This window comes from Drosophila santomea, chromosome 3L (assembly GCF_016746245.2).
Source record: "Drosophila santomea strain STO CAGO 1482 chromosome 3L, Prin_Dsan_1.1, whole genome shotgun sequence".
NCBI classification, from domain to species: domain Eukaryota; kingdom Metazoa; phylum Arthropoda; class Insecta; order Diptera; family Drosophilidae; genus Drosophila; species Drosophila santomea.
Genome location: NC_053018.2, coordinates 4,357,074 through 4,377,373, shown reverse-complemented (window position 1 = coordinate 4,377,373; position 20,300 = coordinate 4,357,074). Strand labels below are relative to the sequence as shown.

General features: G+C 39.9%; 2 protein-coding genes across 12 annotated transcripts in view; both read left to right on the top strand.

Annotated features, from left to right (window-relative positions):
* The window catches only part of LOC120450172 (protein nutcracker), a 96,374-nt gene that overhangs the window by 55,469 nt on the left and 20,605 nt on the right, over nucleotides 1-20,300 (top strand). Inside the window, exon 1 of one of the 11 annotated variants that reach the window (XM_039633027.1) lies at nucleotides 13,890-15,061. The exons of 9 other annotated variants lie outside the window; for them this stretch is intronic. In XM_039633027.1, coding sequence (XP_039488961.1) covers nucleotides 14,149-15,061 — 913 coding nt within the window. In that variant the 5' untranslated portion in view covers nucleotides 13,890-14,148. Of the gene's footprint in view, nucleotides 1-13,889; nucleotides 15,062-20,300 lie in introns of those variants that run through there. One more of the 11 variants, XM_039633028.2, reaches the window with a different exon arrangement.
* LOC120450174 (sodium channel protein Nach) lies at nucleotides 1,712-3,199 on the top strand. The gene is made up of 3 exons (XM_039633033.1): nucleotides 1,712-2,678; nucleotides 2,739-2,921; nucleotides 2,989-3,199. The coding sequence occupies exons 1-3, from the start codon at nucleotides 1,712-1,714 to the stop codon at nucleotides 3,105-3,107; spliced, it is 1,269 nt and encodes a 422-aa protein (XP_039488967.1). The 3' UTR covers nucleotides 3,108-3,199.

Genomic DNA, 20,300 nt, shown 5'->3' with positions numbered 1-20,300 from the left:
CAATTTTACAGCGGAAGCGAGGAAATCGAGACAACCGTGGAGAAAGTTGGAGAAAGGGGTGCGGAATGGGTTCGATGGGGTTTAAGTGTGTGTGTGTGTGTGTGTGTGTGAGCGGAGAAAGGAGGCTGCCTAAGTGCTTCGCCCATTAAAGTATGCAATCATTTTGCGGTTAGTTGCCCTTGTCTTCCTCCTGCCCCTTGAACCCCTGCACCCCTTCACCAGCACTTCTATCTTTTCCACTTTCCACTTTTCCCACCCCTTTCGCCCTTTAGCAATTTTCGTGCCTTCGCAGCTGCATAAATTTCGCCTGAGGCATTCGCTCTTAACCAATTTGCTAATCGCTTCTAAGGTCGCCACTTTCTTGGCAGCATTAAACATTTTGATGGTGTTTTCGCAGTATTTAACAAGTTTATTACTTAGTTGAGATAGCTAATTCTGTAATGCTTGGTTAATATAAAATTGATTCCAATTAATAGTGAGCACTAAACTTTTCATAGAGCAATGTAACATAAAACATTTAAGTAAAAAACGCATTTCATCTTTGACATTTTGTGCCATATGTTTCGGTTTGCCTCTTCTCTGGGCCAAGTTCATTCATAAACAAATTAGAGAAAATTCGTGTGGCCCGTTTTCTTCTTCTTTCAAGTCTTGGCCCCCACAATTAAATCGAAAACACAACGTCCCCACCTTCCACATCTCTACCCCTCCGATCCTACAGAGAAAACCCGTAGAAGCTACGTATAAATAAATAAATAAACAAGCGTTTAATTGAACCGGAAATTATTGTGTGTGGGTTGTTTGAATGCTTCTTCTTCTTCTCTATCCCGCACGTATGTGTGTCGAAGTTAGTGTGTGTGTGAGTGTGCTTCTTATTGGAATTTGTTCACTTTTATTTAGTTTTATCCCACAGATGTTGTTGTTTGTTCGCATTGCGTTCTAGCTCTCCAACTTGTTTGCCCAGTTGGATTATCGTGGTTGGAAAGAGAGGAGTGTACGGGGAGCGAAAGAGAAGGAGACATGTGTGATGGAGAAGACTTCTTGCTTTCGGGCAACAAAAACATATACACTTTTCTGATTAGTTCTATTCTTAGTTATGGTAACAAGTGCCGCAGATTTAAGCTGACATTCGAGTATTCAGTAAAGTTTTTGGAATACTTAACATTTCACCTAAAGAAGATTTACAACTTTTTCTAGGATTTATAAGACTCTTTTCTCAGTTGCAATTTTAAGCAAATAATTAAGTTACCTAACACACTTGGCCGCTTATTCACTAAATAAACATCTAAAGAGCTTTACAGAGAATTTGGCAATCATCGTTTACATTGGAAATTGGGATCCCCAACTGAATCCCATTAACCCTTCAACTCCTCACATTAGCGTGATATTTTCAATTTCCTTGTGTGGGTGTGTATCTGTTCTTGCACGTAGCTGTGTGTGTGTGTTTCGTGTATCTTGCAACACATTGTAGTAAATTATACTTGACAGTCGTTGCATGTTCGACTTGCGATACTCGACAGTTTCCATTTCCATTAATGGCTACTCAGCCACGCCCCCACTTGTTGAATTAAATATAATTTGATGTTATTTATTTGGCTGAAGAAATTAGAGTGGATATCTTCACTGGATAATCTGGTATCTCAACACCATAATTACCCAGTGAAAGGGCATAAAATATCCTGTAGACATCGAAGGACACATCAGTGCCGCCAAAATGTCCCGCTTTGTGACAGCTTTCAATAAAACGGTTGTAGAATATTTTCGAAAAACAAGTCTCAACGGCTTTGGTCTGCTCTACTTTATAAGAAAACGCAGAATGCAAAGAATCTTCTGGTTTTTGTTTATTAGTTTTGGCATACTTTTCGCTAGTTATGCAGTGTTCTCGATGATTCTGGAATTTCTCAGCTTTTCAACAATTACAGATCTCTCGGAATTAAAGGTTTTGCAAGAGGAAATACATTTTCCTGAGCTAAAAATATGTAGTGGCTATAAATTTAGTCGCAGGAATATGTTAGCTTTTGCTCAGGATTTAGTGAATTCTCACAACAAATCGCTGGATTACTGGCTAAACAAATTGTCATTGCTATCTGGATACTTTGATCCTTTGGCTGTAAACGAAGAGGATGTTTATGACATAAATTCTATACTCGATATAAAGAATATTTCCTCACTTTTACTCGGCCTAACACCAGCATGTGAATCTTTAATACTCAAGTGTAAAGTGAATAATATTTCTACCAATTGCTCGCAACTATTTAAATTAAAACCTTATAAGGAGGGAAATTGTTGTGCTTTAAGGAGGAGTAATCTAACTGGAGAGCTCTCACTTTTTGTGGATTCCTCACAAGTAGATGAATATCCTTTAAATGGTAATTTTCCTGGCCTTAGCTTACATGTTCCAAGTTGGCAGGGTAGAATTAGTATTAACCCTGGCGAAATAGCAGCTGTGGAAATAGAAGTTATGGAACTTCAAGGAAATGCTCAACTAAACGAGTTTGCCGTAGAGAAGCGAGGTTGTTATTTTTCTCAAGAGGGTGAAAGTAGGGAAAAGTGCCTGCATGAGTGTAGAATAAAAGCCACGCTAATTAATTGCCAGTGTGTGCCATATCCATTCGAGTTTAGTACGCAAAAGTTTAAGCATTGCACTTTGGAGAACATAACATGCCTGCAGTTGGTAGAAAGTGAGTTTTAAATTTCACATAATTCCTTAAAGGTAATTAATTCTTATTGAACAAACCCAGGAAACTGGTCACCAGCTCAGTGTCCGCAATGTTTGCCGCTCTGCAATCAAATGTTTTACAGGTTGAACAAACAAATCCTTGGGCATTTGCATCCTTGGAGAAGTGAGTTGACTTTCAAATTTAAAATGCCACATCGACAGCTGTACAAAACAAACATACTCTATCATTGGTATCAAATGCTGTGTAAGTTTGCTCAACGCTTAACCGAAATGCACTTGCACAAATTGTACGTATTTATCTTAACCAAAAGCAAACGTTGGCGGCGTACTGGGCATTTGCATTGGCTGCTCCTTCATCAGTGGCTTCGAGTTGATCTACTTTCTGGTCTTTCGCCTGTGGTCCAACTATCATCGACAGTCCGAGATTTAATTAAGTCAAATGTTACACATACGCCGTGTGGGCAAATTTGTTGCGATTTATCTCGTTGACAACGTGCCAGCGACAGGGTCGCATTAATCTTGATGACTTGAATTGTAACTGAGGCGAAATAAACGAGTGAAAAAGAAACCCCTTTTCCCCCCCCCACCCAATGAAGGGTGGCACTTGGGGGCTGGTTTTTGTGGGCGGGGCTTAGCTGGTGTGTGCCGATCATCAAGGTTAAGTGGTCTGCTGAGCCTCTTTTCATCGTCTCAGCTTGTTCGCCTTTCGTCGCCTGGGGGGCCACTTGATGACTACTGAACGGCAACAAAAAGATGCAGAAAGATGTCTCTTCTTGTGTATATAAACTGGAAAAAAATGCTAAAACATTTAAATGATTTCTGAAACTTAGAAAAAGACGTAAGAGAAATGGTTATTGAAAACATATTATTATGGTAAGCCATATGGAGCTATACAATTGATGAGGTGCTGCATAGTGTGCCACCTTTAATTTGAAATGAAATATTACTTTTACCCATTTTCTCTCAGTGCATTGTGTGTGAGTGTGAATACCTTTCTTAAGTGCACTTCAGCGTGCGTTTTACTGTATTGATTTTTTCTCAACCGACTTGTCAACTTTTGAATAATAAAATTCTTGTTTCTTTCATTGCAGGTGAGTTTTCCCAAGAAAATCGTTTCCATGTTTTCAATAGCGTAAGTTTGACTAAGTTTAAGATTTGAATTTTCCAAAAAACTTAGTTAACAGCACATGTTAATAAGCTGCAAAGTAACAGGTAAAAGCTTCGAAAGCTTCATAGAGTAGGAAAATCAGCTAAGGGCCATTTTATTGGAAAAGCTTGACGGAAAGCTTCTACTTCGGGGTCGTCGGCTCTGTTTAATAAAGTGTGATTTTTGATGGCGCCCCGTCGCTTATCACAAATCATGTTCAATCAATTGAAATTTAAGATGGAGCTCTCAGAATCTTAGAATGGCTAAAAATTCAAGCCATGAATTTTAAAAAATCTGGGACTAAGAAAAAATGCAATCTAAGCATGCAGTAAAATCTAGAAGCCGCATTAAATGGGTAATAGCCTTCTTGGGGGAAAGAAAAAAAATCCGTGAGCAAGGCGAACGTCTCCATTAATTTAAAAACCGCCAACTTATCAGGGCAGCGTCATGGTCCTAAGTGATTTCCCCAGCTCCGTTGATTTAAGGGGAAAAAAGTAGCAACGGATATCTGCTGCTCTATATTACACACATAGAGCCACTAAGCGCAAGGACATGCGATGCCATGTCCTTCACCTTCCCCATCGCCTCCCAAAAAGGAAAGGAAAAAATTTATACATAAATATCTCCGAGCGAAGGAACCTTCGGAATTCCTTTTAAAGTATTCCGTATACGGTGGCGGCGGCGGCTTGTCCTGACATTATTATTTTTTATTTTTACTTTCTCTTTTTTTTTTTTTTTTTTTACCAACTGATGAGTCGCTGATCAAAGGCATTCCCGGCTGGCTTTTCCGGCCAAGGGTTTTGGGGGAAAATTCAATTCGTGCCACTTAATGTGTCACATTACAGTCACTTCGAGTAGTTCGATGTAGCTGGAACTAATTTGGGATATTTGAGTTATAAAGGGGATGTTTTAAAACATATATGTATATTCCAATTTCGTTGATTATTGATTGTTTCTGGCTAACTTATGAGCATCAAGTTGTCAAAAATTGACTTAAAGCATTAGCATGGCTAAACAATAAGTAATAAAGCAACTGACTTTCATTTTACTAAGAAAATAGATAACTAGAAAGGAGAATTGAGCTGGAATTTAATAATTTACGGTGTGAAAAACTTGCTTAATTTCTTGAAAAGTGGCCATTGTTACCATTAGCAGCATGTGCAAGCGAATTTCCAGAGGTCTGTGCGTTTCGGCGGACGAACAAAAGTTTTCGTTGCCAACTTGAAATGAAATTGGTTCAAATTAAACATTTCAAACAGCTTAAACTTGTCCCTCAAATTGCCGGCCATTGTTCGACGCTCGACAAACTCCCAACGGATGTGGGCCCAAGGACATTTAGGCATACCTAAACACAGTCGTCTTTCTTCCCCCTTTTTTTTTTCTCAACAGAATCTGAATCCTGCATCGACGTGGACTGCCTTATTTGCATAATTCTAATATGGAACATTTTTGGCCAGCAGCTCCCTCAACTGTCCACCTACACACACTCACACACATTCTCGCACACCCATACACACACGTGCACACGCACACATCCTGTGCTGGGAGATTTGCATAAATAAAAGCGTAGTTGGGCCTCCATGTCGTCCTTGTCAACGTAAATTACGGCCATTTGATTTAGGCAATTACAACGCATTTTTGTGCAACAATTTTCCGTAGACTAGCCAACTTTCCTGCTGGTTTTCCTCCCCGCATGATTTATATTTTCCTATTTTCCTGGAAGGACAATTTCAATTTAAGCTGCACTGCTCTCACTCAGCTTCGACATGTTGTGTTGGCCCAAGTTAATTATGGGCTTATCCTTGGACTTGTCTGCAGTCGAGTATATTTATTGTCGCTGTCGTCTGTCTGCAGGATTTCCTCTGTGATTCTTTTGCTTTTGTTCGCCATTGTTCGCGGATATTTTCCTGCAACCGAGTCGCAGCAATTTGGCACTGTTCCCAAAAACAAAAAAGGTAGACGACCTTGGCCATGAGAAGGACAGGACTTTCTATTTATCTATTTAGCGAAGCCAAGTTGCCGACTTGTTTTTCGGTCTATTTGCATTTTGCGGGCGAACGAAATGAGAACGAAAATGATTATCATTTGTTTTCGTTAAGTTGGCTAAAACCAAACTGTCCAGAGCCAACAAGTTGTGGCAGCTCATAAAAATGAATTACGTGCGACGGTCTCAAGGATTCTGTAGTTTATCTACGCCATGCCTCCACTGCCTTTTCTTGGATATTTCCCAGATTTCCTGGGATCAGTTGAGCGTAGGGGCTTTATAGATATGTGAAAGAGCATATGAGACAGGTCTTGTTGTGGTTTATAGGAATGCGAATTGAATTTGCTTCAGTAAATTTATGTATGACTAAACTCGCATATTAAAAGCCACCTAGAATGGGTTTTGCATTAAATGTATTTACATATTTTCCTCATCAATTTATACTGCTGCGGAAGCTGAAACTTGGCCATATTATAAATAAATATACTACTAAATGTACCATAAATAATAAAACTATAATATAAAGCAAGCTGATAATTTAATTACAGCCCGAAAATATAAATATCTTTTAATCCTGCCTAATAGTCTCTCATTATTTTGCAAATGAAATATGCCAAAGTAGCTTGCAAATTTCAAATGCTCCTTGGGCTAACGACTTGAAACGCTGCGTTCCATTACGAAAAATAATTCATAATAATTTGTATCGATTTTGCTGAAGAGCTCTGCCCGATTTGTTCCCTAACGACGTTTTTTTGCCTGCATAAATGCGTCCTTTGCGATTTACATGATTTCCTCTGCCGACTTTCCAATCCGCTTTTCCACATTTCCGCATTTTCCCCCGTCCATTGTGTCTTATGCAAATGCTTTCGTTGGACGAGTCCTCTCAATCGAGGAGGGATTCCTGTCCGCCCGTCCTGTCCGTTCAATCAAAGTTGACATGGCCTGGCGGGAACATCCTGGATCCAGGACTTGCCAGGACTCAGGACTCATCCCTGCCATTGTCATTTGGTTTGTCGAGTGTGTGGGCGCTTTAAAGCGATTTTATTTATGCAGCGGCATGTGCTCACTGAGCTGAGTTCTTAACCGAGTTTGGCATGCAAATTTTGCACGTGCCTCCATCCTTGTGTGCATTTAATTATTAAAATTTAATTTGGCCAATTCTCTTCGGTTTCCTCGGCCGCTGTATTCAACCCCAAAATCAAGCTGTGCAAGAAACTACTATAAAATCGGGGACACTGCTCCAGTTCCTTTTGTCTACCGAGCAAACAACCTGTTTGCATCCTCGAAAGAAAAAAGAAAATCTAAATTATGGACCGAAATAGTTTTTTTTTGAGCAGAATGGCACATCATTGTTATTCCTGTTGCTCTTCTCCGTTGGCGGATAAATTTTTGATAACTTGCGTCACTCGCATTTTTAATGCAAAAGGGAGCATTTTCACTTTCGAAAGAGAGCGTGGGAAAATTTTAAGAGAGCCAAAAGCTTTTCGATTTTCCCAGCACGTGCCGTTTTGTCGGCAAAAAGCGAATTCAAGTTCAAGTCACACAACATTGAAAGCCAAGTTCACAGGCTCCAAGGCTCCCTCGTCCTCTCTCTTTCTATTCGTGTCGTGCTCTCTCTTTCCCCGACGCTGACTATGTATTTTTGTGATTATGTAAGCAATTTCTCGGCTGCGTTCTACTTTTTGTCCTTTATTTTATTTTTACCTAAATAAATGCACAAAGTTGTAATTATTTTTGCAAAATCGAACTTTTTTACAGAAGGTTTTAATAAATTACAAAAAAAAAGTAATTTTTGCATAGTCCATCTGTTGAATAGTTTAAACTTATTCTTATGGGAAAACCTTTAAACAATTTTTCAGTATAGAAGGCATACTTTGGCAATCCAAAAGAATTATCTTAAAGCCGAGTTAAGCCACTTTTTTTTTTTTTGGCCAACAGTTGTTTATCTTCGTTGTTTTGTTTGCGGCCCAAAAATTTCAATTGCATTTTCTGCTATTTATTTTTCATTTTCCTTGGCGTTTTGCTCGATGCTGGCAGCCGTCCTTTTTGTGATTCCTCACCAGATATCTGTTGTTTGTTGTGTTTTTCCTTTTGGCCTTCTTTTGGCCGCTTTTTCCCCTTTACCTCCCCTCTTGCCAATGAGCACAACCAAGCGGAAGGACGCCCGCCGCCATAGTTGCCCCATCTCTTTCGTTGTTCCAGCTGGCTGTCTCTTTCGGCCCACCTCTACCCGTCCCTTTCCCCGTTCTTGGCATTCATTGCGTGGCTGTCTCACATATCTTAGCTTCTATAGCATCTTTTGCTTGGCTGTAGCATCCATAAACTCGTGTCAACTTGTGTTTTCTATACTAACTAGTTGACATTGGTTTGATTTGCCCCATATTTTTGCGATCTGAGGCGAAGCCTTCTCCTTGTTGCGCATTCGAGATGAAGTCGGATTTTCCCCTCCAGGGACCTTCGACGTGGTCCTGGCCTTGATTAGCTTTCGGTTTCGCCCTGGAGATTCTGGGAATTTCAATTCAAATCACTCTGGCACTGGTTTATATTTAGACCCAATGTTTAACCTTGTGGGCACGGGCGCAGGCACACTTCCTTTTCGGTGTGTCACTATTGTGGATTGTGGGTTTTTGCTGCTCCTCATAGCCAGATGACAATGATGGAGCCTGGCATTGATGCTGAAAGGACCAAAAGGACAGGGACAAGCAGAAGGACACTGCCAAGGACGCGGCAGGAAACGAAAAAGGCGGCACTCAGTGGCATCGAGTTATTACTTTGAAGTGTTTGCTCATCAACACGAAAGTTATCTCTGCCTCACTTTTCCGCAACTTCAACGGTTTCCTGTTGAATCAGCCCACGAATGAAATGCACCTGATAGAAAAAAAATCTCTGAAAAGGATTTAAATCCCACAATTAACATCTGAAAAGGATTTAAATCCAGTATTCATGTAAAAAGGTAATGGAAATTAGCGAACATCTTCATATGGTACATCATTTTGTTAGGATTGTTTAGTAAAGAAAATTATATAATATACTTGTGTATATTTAATTCGACTTTGAATGGTGTCTTTAGTTCTTCATTCAAGGGCATACCCCATAGTTAAGTGTATTTCGTTGCCTGTTAATGACTTGGACTTGGGCTCTTTCAATTTGCTGCTTGTCTACCGCATGCCATTCGGCATTAATTTGCCGCAGCCTCCTGCTTTTCCCGCACTTTCCACTTTCCGGCTCATTTTTGCTCTCTTTTACTTAATTACAATAATTCATCAACTTGTTGTTGATTAAATTTATGTTCCCATTGTTTGCGCCTTTTTCAAGAGATGGGGGAATTATACAGGGAGCTAAATGCGGAAATTCTGTTACATTATATGGCTTAACTTGTGGTTTTGCTTCGGTTGCATGTGCAACAGGCAAATAGCAGCATAAATATATGGCCGTGACCATGGCAACTGCAACTGCAACTGCAGCATTGACGCACACGAAAAACCCCCTCGTTCTGCATTTTCCATTTTCCTTGCTGGCTAGCCGCAAAACTCCTGCCTGATGATTTCAATCAGACTGTGGGCGTGCATTAATGAAGGGGAAAATGGAAAAGGAAGCAGCAGGGAAAATGCGGGGGAAATGGGGGGAAAATGGGGTGTGGGCAGGACAACAGGCTTCGAGCCGGGGCAACAAACATGGAATAAACAAAACACACGCACACATTGCCAAAATAATAGCCAATGAGAGCGGGAAAGAGAAAATGCAGCGGGAGTAGGAAAAGCGCTTTTCCTGGCCAAGAGAAATTGGCATAGCTTTTCCTGCTCTTGCCAAATCAAAGTGCTCAGTGATGCTCGTGTTTTTTCTAGCCTTTAAATTAGAAAGTCACGTTATAAAACTAGTTTTGTAAAATGTTTTAATATATTTTTCTAAGATATGGATTTTTCTTTAATTTATTTAACAAAATCTGAAAAGAATAATAAATGCAATATTCTTTTGAAAAAAATGAAATACATATTCCAGAAATAATTTTTAACAATGTTCCTGTGCATGAATGCAAGAAAGTATTTTAAAGTCCTCTAAATCCAACGAATAGTAACGAATTACAACCATGATTGTACAACATTATCTTTGTCGTTTTTGAATTTTTAAAGAGCCCTAAAAAGTTTGTTAAAGTTAGGTAACCGGTATAATGATATATGGCTGTCAGGGTTTTTAGCCAACTTTCTTATTCCATAACTTTTTCATTGGATTATGCAAACACCCATCTAAAAGTGCAGTTTTTATGGCGAAACTTTGTCGCATCGGTTGAATTATGCAGTGGAAAAAGGATTGCAAGGTGTCATTAATAATTGCTTTATGCGACTACAATGTATTATGTAGCTAATTGACAGAGCAACGTGGCCAAGACGCGGCTCTTTTGGCCAACAAAGAGAACTCTGGATGATGGGCATTTGCTGGTGGGTTCAACCACCAGGAAAGCTCTCTCTGCGCCGCTTATCAGTGGGTGATGCTGCTGCTCTGGTGGCTCGAATCTCCGTTCTCGATGCTCGATTCTCGAAATTCTTGGGTGGTTGGACGACGACTTGTGTGGTTTTGGTCGCTGCTCGTCGCTCGTCGCTTTTCGCGCGGCGCTGCGATGTCATGAAAAACATTTGAACGGCTTCCGTGGGCCATCAGTTTGTTGGCAATACTCGAGCCCGTCGGAACTGAAAAGAAAATATAAAAGATTTTCTAAAATATATTCCAAAATTAGAATACAATTCGACAGCAACAAAAATCTCAATAATAATCTCCGACTCACAAGAATAAAACAAGAGACACACAACAAATGTTTATCAATACAAAAGCCAAACAAATTGTGATGTGATACGAGGCAGATAATTAACGCGTCTTTTGAGTTTTTCCCTAATTTCCTTGATACCTTTCTGTTGTTATTTGGGTAATTTTTATGTTCAGCTATTTTCCCATTTTTTTTATGAGCTGCTAAGCGTATTTATTGCCGAGTGTTTTGGTGTGTTTGCGCGCGAAGTTAATTTAACATTTTTATGCTTTCGCCATTTATGTGCCAAGAGAATTCAACAACAAAATCATAAATAAATATTTTTGGCCGCGAATGAAATTGAAAATCGCGAACATACGGACAGTCGCAAAAATACATATTCATATCTGGCAACTAAGTGGATCCATTCATTTTTGAAATTAAACAAAAAGTGCATTGACATTGCCGCGCTGTCCCACAAAATACAAAGTCAAGGTGTTTTCTTGTTAACTCTTGTTATTGTTGACACTAAATGTTTATGTGCATTTAAATGCGCGTGAATGCGAAATGCATTTTATTTAACGAATTTAAACGGAAATATTGCTACTTTTGTGTGTGCTTGCGAAAAACGTAATTTGTAAGATTAAATTAGGTGAACACATGAAAAAGCTGATCCTTTTTTCAATGCTCAATATTAAATGCAATTATTTCAATTGTAATCATGAGCAAATAAATAGGCAAACTTAAAATAAAGCTCGTTTTTTAATTTGATAAATAAATTGTTTTCTAGCATAGAGCCATTTAAGCTCTTTTTCACAGCTCACTGAATCACTGGCATCTTAATTAATTGGTTGTATTTCTGCTAATTGCTGTCTTTATTGCTCTTCCACTATCCACTATTTTAATCCCATCAGCAGAAATAATTCAAACATTTGTAAGCAATTTGCCATATACAAAAGCAATGTATCAACCAAAGTCGAAACTAACTTGAGCAAATAATTGAGTATCAGCTTCACAAAAACACACACCAAACCAGCCACGCCCATTTGAAAAGCTATTATAAGTTTGATTTGCAACTAAGAAAGTAATTGCCGAAAATTTCAATTCGATTGAGACTAAAGTAAACAAAACAAAAGGCGGCAGCCGAAAACACACATTCAATTCGCATGAGGATTTCCATAGATGGGAAAAGTTTGGCAATTAGAATGAGTAGGAGTTTAGCGGATAGAGAGATAAGAAGGCAGAAGGCCAAAAGTAAATTGAAGTGGAAAATGTTGATACACCAACTTTGTCATTATCCAGCAGCCGGCCAATCAAATTATAATTTACTGGCCTTAAGCCCAACTTTTCAGACTTTTAGCTCGTTATGTTGTGCCGTGCACAGGAAAAATAAAAGTAAATACGTGTTTTTTTCTTTTGCTAAATTATTAATTTTCCACAAAATGCCTATTTATATATTTTCCAAATTGCCTTGTCTTACCACGTCAAAAGCATTTAAAGATCAACATAATTGTGATTCTATTTCATAATAGAACAGTGTAAATTGTAGTGTATTTTTCGTAAACAGAAAATACGCACCTGAGAGCGAAAGTTGACCCGTGTATCTGCAGGATACATAAATAATAATACCCCGGGTTGGCGAAGGCGGACCAGCTGGGTTAACTGAAGCAAATGGCCATCGATATGGATGCCATTTGCTGAAGTATCCTTGAGGGACTAAACAGAGAGAGAGGGATAACTGTGGAGGGGCTAGCTAAGCAGGCTTATTTGCAGGGCTGCCCCTTCGAGTTTTCCACCCCAAACCATTGGGCTTACGTGACTTTTGTGCCATGTGCGAGTGGTTCTACCATAAGTCTTTCATTTTCTGTGGATCTCAGGGTGCAAGTGAAATTAATGAAGCAGTTCATCCGACACTGAATTGATTGGCTTATTACGCTGGCAACTTGCGTTCAAATAGGAATTGGAATTTCACTTTCGCTTTCTTTTACTTGACTCTCTGTCCGCTGTCTTCTTGCTGGCAACGACGATTTTTTTCTATCCATAAGGATAAGTGCTGCGATGACAGGACATTTCTTTCGGCTTGCATGGCTCATTTGTCTCGCTGTTTTCCCCCATTTTTCCCCATTTTCCCCCATTTTGCCACATTTTGCCACATTTCTCCCCAGGAGGAAAACATATGGAGAGCTTCTCATAATTGAATCCCCATCAAACCGCAAATAACATCAAAATTACATTATTTGCTCTCGCCGTTTTGCCCACTCCTTTTTGTTTTCCGTATTCCGACTCTTAATTGCGAAACATTTCCGATATTTCAGTCACGTTCGAGTGCTACCAATATGCCACGTCAATGCCTCAATACTCAATACTGAATACTGAATACTCAATACCCAATACTGTGCATCAATGGCAACTTTTTGCCATCAGCCTGCCCCAACATTTCGGCTGCCATGCCATTAATTTTTGGCTTTCCTCTTTTTCAAAACACACATTTACATAATACCACAAAGTATATTGGGGTGGATAAACCTCCCCAGTCATTTGTTTGATTAGCAATTTCAATGGGCGTGACAGAAACACTCAGAAGTCGAGAAGACGGGAAAAAAAGAAAAGCTCATAAAGAAAGTTCCGCTTGACATAAGAAAAAGATTTCCCATTATTTACATTTAAAATATTTTACAGAAGGGCAGAAATTGAAACTGAAACTGAAACGGCAGTTACTAAGGCCAAAAACAGATTGTGTTTCCTAAATTAAACTAGAACTACAAAACTAACTTACTACGATTTTAAAAATCTCTATAATTAAACGGTTAACAAAAGCATCAAATTAAAGTCAACTTCGCGGGTCGGTTGTTGTTTACAAATACAAATGAAACCATAAACTATAAACTATATACGTGACAAATATATATATTAATATCTATATACAGACACCCAAAAGACAAGCGTTAAAGAGGCTTTCAAAACTACATTTAATGTGAACTTATTTTAAAACCATAAACCAATAAGCAACGTAAATATATATACATACAAAGGCTTCAAGATTGAATTAAATGTGACAAAAGCGAATTAACAATTAGCCAACTGCTCAACCAAGTCAACTAAATAAATATTTGTTAATTACAAAGGCCAAAACCAACAAAGAACAGCAGCACTATACAAATAAAAGCAAACAAAGTTACAAAACGCCGCAATTGAAAGCTTCCATTTTAAACAGAAAATAAATATATATTACACACATATAGCTAATATTTTTGCAGTATATATGAACCTATAAAAAATATATATAAAAAGTTACTATTTTCTATATATTTAATATAAATAATATACAAAGCTTATTCGGTGTGAACGTGTTGAAGACAAAAAACAATACCTTAAATATTAAACAAAAGCAAATAAAAAGAACAACAGAGAAAATTTCAATATAACCACCAAACATTGGACAGTCGAGTACAGTATTTATTGGAGACAAAAACAATATTTCAAACTCAATTGAATTGATTATATACAAATGCTGCAATAAGAAATAAATAAGAATAAAATAAAAAATTAGCGAGTGACGGAGAAAGAAATTTAGAGAACATTACTACACTTTGGTCAGACAAATGCTGCAGTACCAGCAACAGCAACCGCAACAGCAACAACAGCAGCAGCAGCAGCAACAGCTACTGCAACAGGAGCAACACCAGCAACTGCAACAGCATCAGCAACAGCAACAGCATCAGCAGATACTGCAGCAACAGCTGCCACAGCAGCGACGGCAAACGTACAAGGAGTACTTGCAGCAACATCAGCAGCAAAAGCAACAGCTGCAGCAACAGCAACAGAACAACCAGCAACTGCGCATCTTCCGCGTCCACTACATCCGCCTGAATTCCAAGGACGGCGTACCGTCCCTCAACCAGCAGGTCAATGGCTATCCCAACGGCTCACCGAATGGCTCCAAAATGAAGACCATAGCACCGAACATTCGCCGACGGCGGCGGTGCGATAAACACCACTTGGAGCTCTACTGCAATGAGACCACCACACCGCCCACAAGTGTGCCCACCAACACCAGTGGCTCCAGCGGCACCACCAGCATCAGCACCAGCAGTAATCAGTTGAAGCCCGGCGGCCTGAGGATACGGGAATGCATTACAGCGCCCAGTACGGCGGCCAGTTCGCCGGTGGATGAGCACATGTGCATCCCGGCACCGCCCATCACACCGCCGCCAGCCTTCCTCACCGAGGGCTACAAACGGTCCAGCACATCGGTGTCCACCTCGGCTTTGCCCAGTGCCACCAGCAGCAGTCGGGAGACCCAAACCCAAACCCAAACCCAGACGCAGACCCAAAACGCGACACACAACCAGAATCACATGCAGTGTCTGAAACCGAACCTGATACGCCAGCAGAAGCCATTTCCCGTAGTTGCCAAGCCACTGGGGCCGCAGAAGCCCAGGACGACGGCCACCATTGCGGTCACGTTGAACAGCGGCTCCAACAAGCCACGTGCCACGGTCAAGAGGAGTTTAGGTGAGCCTCTACACTCGCAAAAAATGTGCAAGCTTATAATAATAAGGTGGGAAATTTCATTTAGACAGTATACTACCAATTTGAAGTTCAAAGTGCGGCCGTGTTGGCCAATAAACTTTTTCTAAGTTATAAACTTATAAAAGCCACAGATCTGATCAGATTCTAGGGTATATCAGTAAAGAAACTTGCTTGGCTTCATTTTAATATCGACATTTCTTCCTCTGCTGACGTTGGTCATCGTCTTGAATTCCCAAACTCAAACCCACTCAATGGCTGCGCGATGAAACATTGCCCTGGACATTGCAGCATTTTATGGCGATGGCAATAAAGTGTGTTATATGTGAACGAGGGCGGTTTGCTGGACGCGTGAGTGGATTGGGGAATGGTGGGCGTGGCCAGCCATAAAGAGGAGCCACGGAATTGCAGCTGCGTCCAGTTGGCGGAATGAATTGTGGGTGGTTTTTACGGGTGGCGATACGATTAGGCTTAAGCCTGCAACTTTATTGAAAACTTTTATGGCCAACAGAAGCTGTGCGCTTGTTGTATCCATTTTAACGTAGAGACAAAGAGCTTAAAGTGTCGATCAGGAGCGCTGCTGCATTTGATAGTTTGTGGAGGGTCCTTAAAAGTGACTGTGCAACTTTGGTTTCGTATATGGAGTTACTCTCTTTAATGAGTCGCTGTCATGTGATATTCAAATAGTTTGGAATATTCTGTGCTTTAATTGTGTTTTTCCCTTAACAACATTAATGCAACTTGAATGAAATAAATTCGTTTTAATACATGTATAGAATATTTCATTTAATGAGCTTTATTCATTTCAAGTTAATTAAATGCAATTAAAGTCGGAAAAGCACTCATTTTATTCACGCAGAAACCTCTTGTGCGCAACTTCATTACGAATCAACGTTTTGCCATGGCAAATATTAACAGCCACTTGTGTCCGTCACATATACTCGTATTCTGATTCAGATTCGGATTCTGATTCAGATTCAGCCAGATCCTGCGTGTAACGAACCCCCTTATTGCCAGACTGATTTATTCAAGTGTGTTTGTGGGTCTGCGGCTCCCTTTTGCGAATGATACTCAATAAGGCCATTGAGGCCGATATGCAAATGTTGAACTTCTGCGCTGAGGGGGCGTTACCACAAGAAAGTGTCAATAAAAATAAGTTTCAATGCAATTGCCGCCGCCTGCGAGGTGGGATTGGGTCGTATTCCGATCCGATCCTTCGTCTTTAGTCCAACCTAACTCCTCCCATTTGATTGCATTTGCTCTGGCAGCCAGGAATGGCATATTGAGCCGGGCAAAGTTGCCCTGCAGGCAGATGAAAACGAGAATTGCATTTTGTGTAGGTGCATTGGGGGGTTTTTGAGCAAATGGCATTCGGCTTTTGCCAAGAATTGTCGCTATGAGTTTGATCGATTTGGGGTGCACAATTTGCTCATAATAAAAATTGTATGCTTCGTTCGTGTATATTCCTGAAAATTGTTCACTGCGCACTGAAAGAAAATCTTTGAATGGAAAGCATACAGCATGGACAAGACCGAAGAATTTCAATTTTACTTTTCAAATTAAGTCTAGTGTTTCAGTTAACACACCCACTTTGCTCAACTGTGCTCATATCTCAAACGTACGACTTTCAGTCATGAGTTGGATAATTTCCGTGTTCCCCATGAGTTGCATAAGGCCATTTGGAAATTGAGCTCCGCAGTCTTGTGCCAAAACGTGTGTGTTGGCAATTACCAGGTTTTGGCATGAGTTGGCCAGATTTTCGTGCTTGTGCTTTTGTGCTTGTAAGATGCTGCCACAGAATCTAATTCCGCAGAGCAGGGCTTTCATAATGGATGGAGGCGACTATGGTAAATGGGAAATGGAAAATAGTAAACGGAAAATCTATGCCACAGGCGGCGGCAAGCGAAAGCAGCTCTGCACTCTTCGCAACCTCCATGTTATGAAATATTCAATCAAAATATACAATTTTCAAATCCGACTAGCAGTCAAGGTTTGCTTGCTGTGCCAACTTTTGCATTCAGTCAGTCAGTCAGCCAGTCATTCAATTCAGTTCATATCTGAGACGCTCATTACATTATTAAAATATTTTGATTTTGTATTCAGCTTACAAACTTCTTGCACCGGGGCCAGTTAAACTCTAGTTGCTTTTCCAATGACAGGGAGGCGGAAAATTCCGGGAAAGCAAGTTGGTTGCATGAGCGCAAACTTTTGCAATTTTCTGGCATCTGAAAGATGAAGCATGATTCAAATGAAAAGGGAGGTGGGCGGAAAATAAAGGGAGTAGGTTACGTCGAAAATTTAGGTGCTGCAAGAAAATGCAGTTTATATGTTGGGCCCCAATAAAAAGTAACAGAAAAGAATTTAAATCAATGTAGATTCCACTTTTCCAATGCGCAATCCAATACAAATCTGTATATATTCTTAGTTCTCTTTTCTATTGCCGAAACTTTGTTCACAATCAACTTTAAAGTGGCACAGCAATTTGAATCATTTTGTTGCCTTTTAAAAGCCATTTAAATTTCCTCTCACTACAAGTATCGACCCTCGAAACATTCTATTTAATGAATTTTCACACCATTAATAAACTTTTCCTCTAGAATGGAGTGACCATCCAAGTTTGCTAGTCGGAATTAATTGGCAATTAATTGAAAGTTGTCCAAGTTTTGGTAACTTTGCAAGAACGGAATTTGGCGCACATATTGTAACACTGAAGAAAGCAAAACCGGAACATCTCAAGGTCTTTTTGCCGTCGAAGAAGAAATTGCATTCTGCAAAAGTCCTCGAGGCAATTGCTAATGTGGCCTGCAACTTTTGGCCCAAGTGGGGAAAACTTTATTCCGCGAGCGTTACGTAAAAGGGAGCGAGTTAATAATTAAATGCATAAGTGCGAGCTATATTTTTTTTATATATATATATTTTCACTCCCATTTCTGAGGCCTGGGCGCGTTATAATTCGTAAACATTAACACTGCGTCATCATCAGGAGTGGACTGTGGGAAAGTGTGCGAAAATACGAGGAAAACTCTTCTCATCTGGGTGGCAAGCAGAAGCTGAAGCTTTTAATTGAATGCGTGACTTGTTGAAACTTTTTGTGATTTTGCCTGAAATGAGGTGACGATTTGTGGGTGGTAAGCTGCTTTGCTGACAGTTTTTGGCCTGATTTGGGTGACCTTCGTATAAACCGATTAAATGAGGCATCAAATGTGCTTTGTGGCCAAGAAGAGACGAGCTTTTAATGAAAATAAGCTGATACCATAGCTCTTCTCGCGATTAAATTAATTGCTTTAATTGTGTCGATTAAAAGTTAATTGCATAATTTCAAGCCAGGGTAATTTAGGTTCTTAACCAAATTAAATTCGCTTTACTAACTGTTTTATTGTCTTCTCTTGTTTATTTTCAGGTGAGTTTCGGCGAGCAAAAACCATTGAAAATCTGTGGGTAAACTTGAAAAGTGTTCTTTCCTTTCCATTTTTGTTTGCATTCATACTTATAATCAATCAATAAGTGTCGCAAACTTGCTGCTATCAATTCGAAATGCGGCAGCGTAATCAATTATCTGCCACGACAAAGTGGGGACAACTATCGAATGAAGTTTTCCCCTTAACGAGAAAATGAAAAAGTGCCAGCAATTCTCTGCCTCCGTCTCACTGATATAAACAGCAAAATGCTGAAAATGTCGAGCGAAAGTAATCTAATAAAATTGTTTGGGGTTTGCAGCCAAGAGAGCTTATTTATGATCTGCTGAATTTCGCAGTACGAGCAGCTATTTCATGTGGAATATCTGCTGCAAGCACTGCAACTATTTGCTTAACAATTCCAATGAAAATTACTTCCTGGCCGGGGAGGAATTGAAAACAAAATGTAGCATACTTTTTTGGGCCAGCACTTTTATTGAACATTTTTGGGTTTTGCAGCTGCTCTGCAATGCAACACACAAAAAACATTGCAAAATGAAATTCATAAGAAAATTTAAAAGAATTTAGTTTGAAAACAGATATTATATATTTTGTCCATTAATTATTCTCGCATTTAGTTTTATTAATAATAGCCTCGCATATTGCCATATTGTATCATTTATTTTTTTTGTTGTGCAACTGATTTACATAACAATTTGCGGGTTGGCTTTGCGCCAAAAAACTGCAGTTGCGAACAAAAAATTGAATGCAAATTCGGTTTTGTTTGCTGCATTCCACAAAATATGTAATTAAAAATCGTTTTCGAGTACCAGTGAAATGGGACAACTTTCACGCACTTTCCAATGCGGCACGTGGACGCAGTGAGGCGAGCTCGTGTGTGTTTATCTGGTCCTGCCGCGTCCTTGCACACCGCAAAAAAAAGGGGGGGCAAAACCCAAAAGGGCGAAAGAAAAGGGGCAGCGGCAGAGATAAACGGGGAAAATGTGGGGAAATGAATGCGGGGGAAAATCAACTTCCGGCGCAGGAAAACTGAGCCAGCAGCAGCAAGTGGCAAGTGCAAGGTCAACTTTGTTGAAGGACAACCGCCTGCCATCATCAGCAATCCACGCCCCGTTTTCCACTCTTCTTTCGCCCCAACCCCCCGCTTTTTCCGCCCCCCCATTTCCGCAAACACAAAGCGCAATTGTCGCGTTCTGGTTGCCGTATTCGCTGTTTGTATTGTTGTTTGCCTTTCCATGTGTGCACACTCTGGTGTGTTAGTGTGTGAGTGTGTGTATGGGGTTTGGTGGAATGTGGGTGTGTTTGGCATGTGCCTGTGTGGTTGTGTTTACTATTCTCTTGGCTGTGACGTTTCATTTCGTTTCGTTTAACGTTGTGCGGTTTTTTAGCGCACACTTTGCGCTTAATTGCTGTTGGCCAATCCAAGGGGATTTTTTATTAGCCATTTTTGGTAAATGAAAAATAAGGTTTTAGAGAAGATTTTTGTTTTGAAAATCGATTGTTACATGTAACAACTGATTGGGTAGTTTAGATTTGTGTATCTGCTCCTTTTAAAGTGTATTTATTCGACTCTTTTTCCTACGAATTCATTCCCATTGTTTGTTTACGCAAACAACTTCCCCGCCATTTCACAAATTGCTATTTTTCTTTGTTCCCACTCACATTTCGCCAACTCGGCTTTACATAATTTTATTTTTTATTAAGCAGTGGGAACAAAGGATCCAAAGGCGGCAACAAGTAAGCAAACAATCAAGCAAACGAACCGCACTGATGACCCAGCCATGAACCACTAATTTTCCTCGCATTTA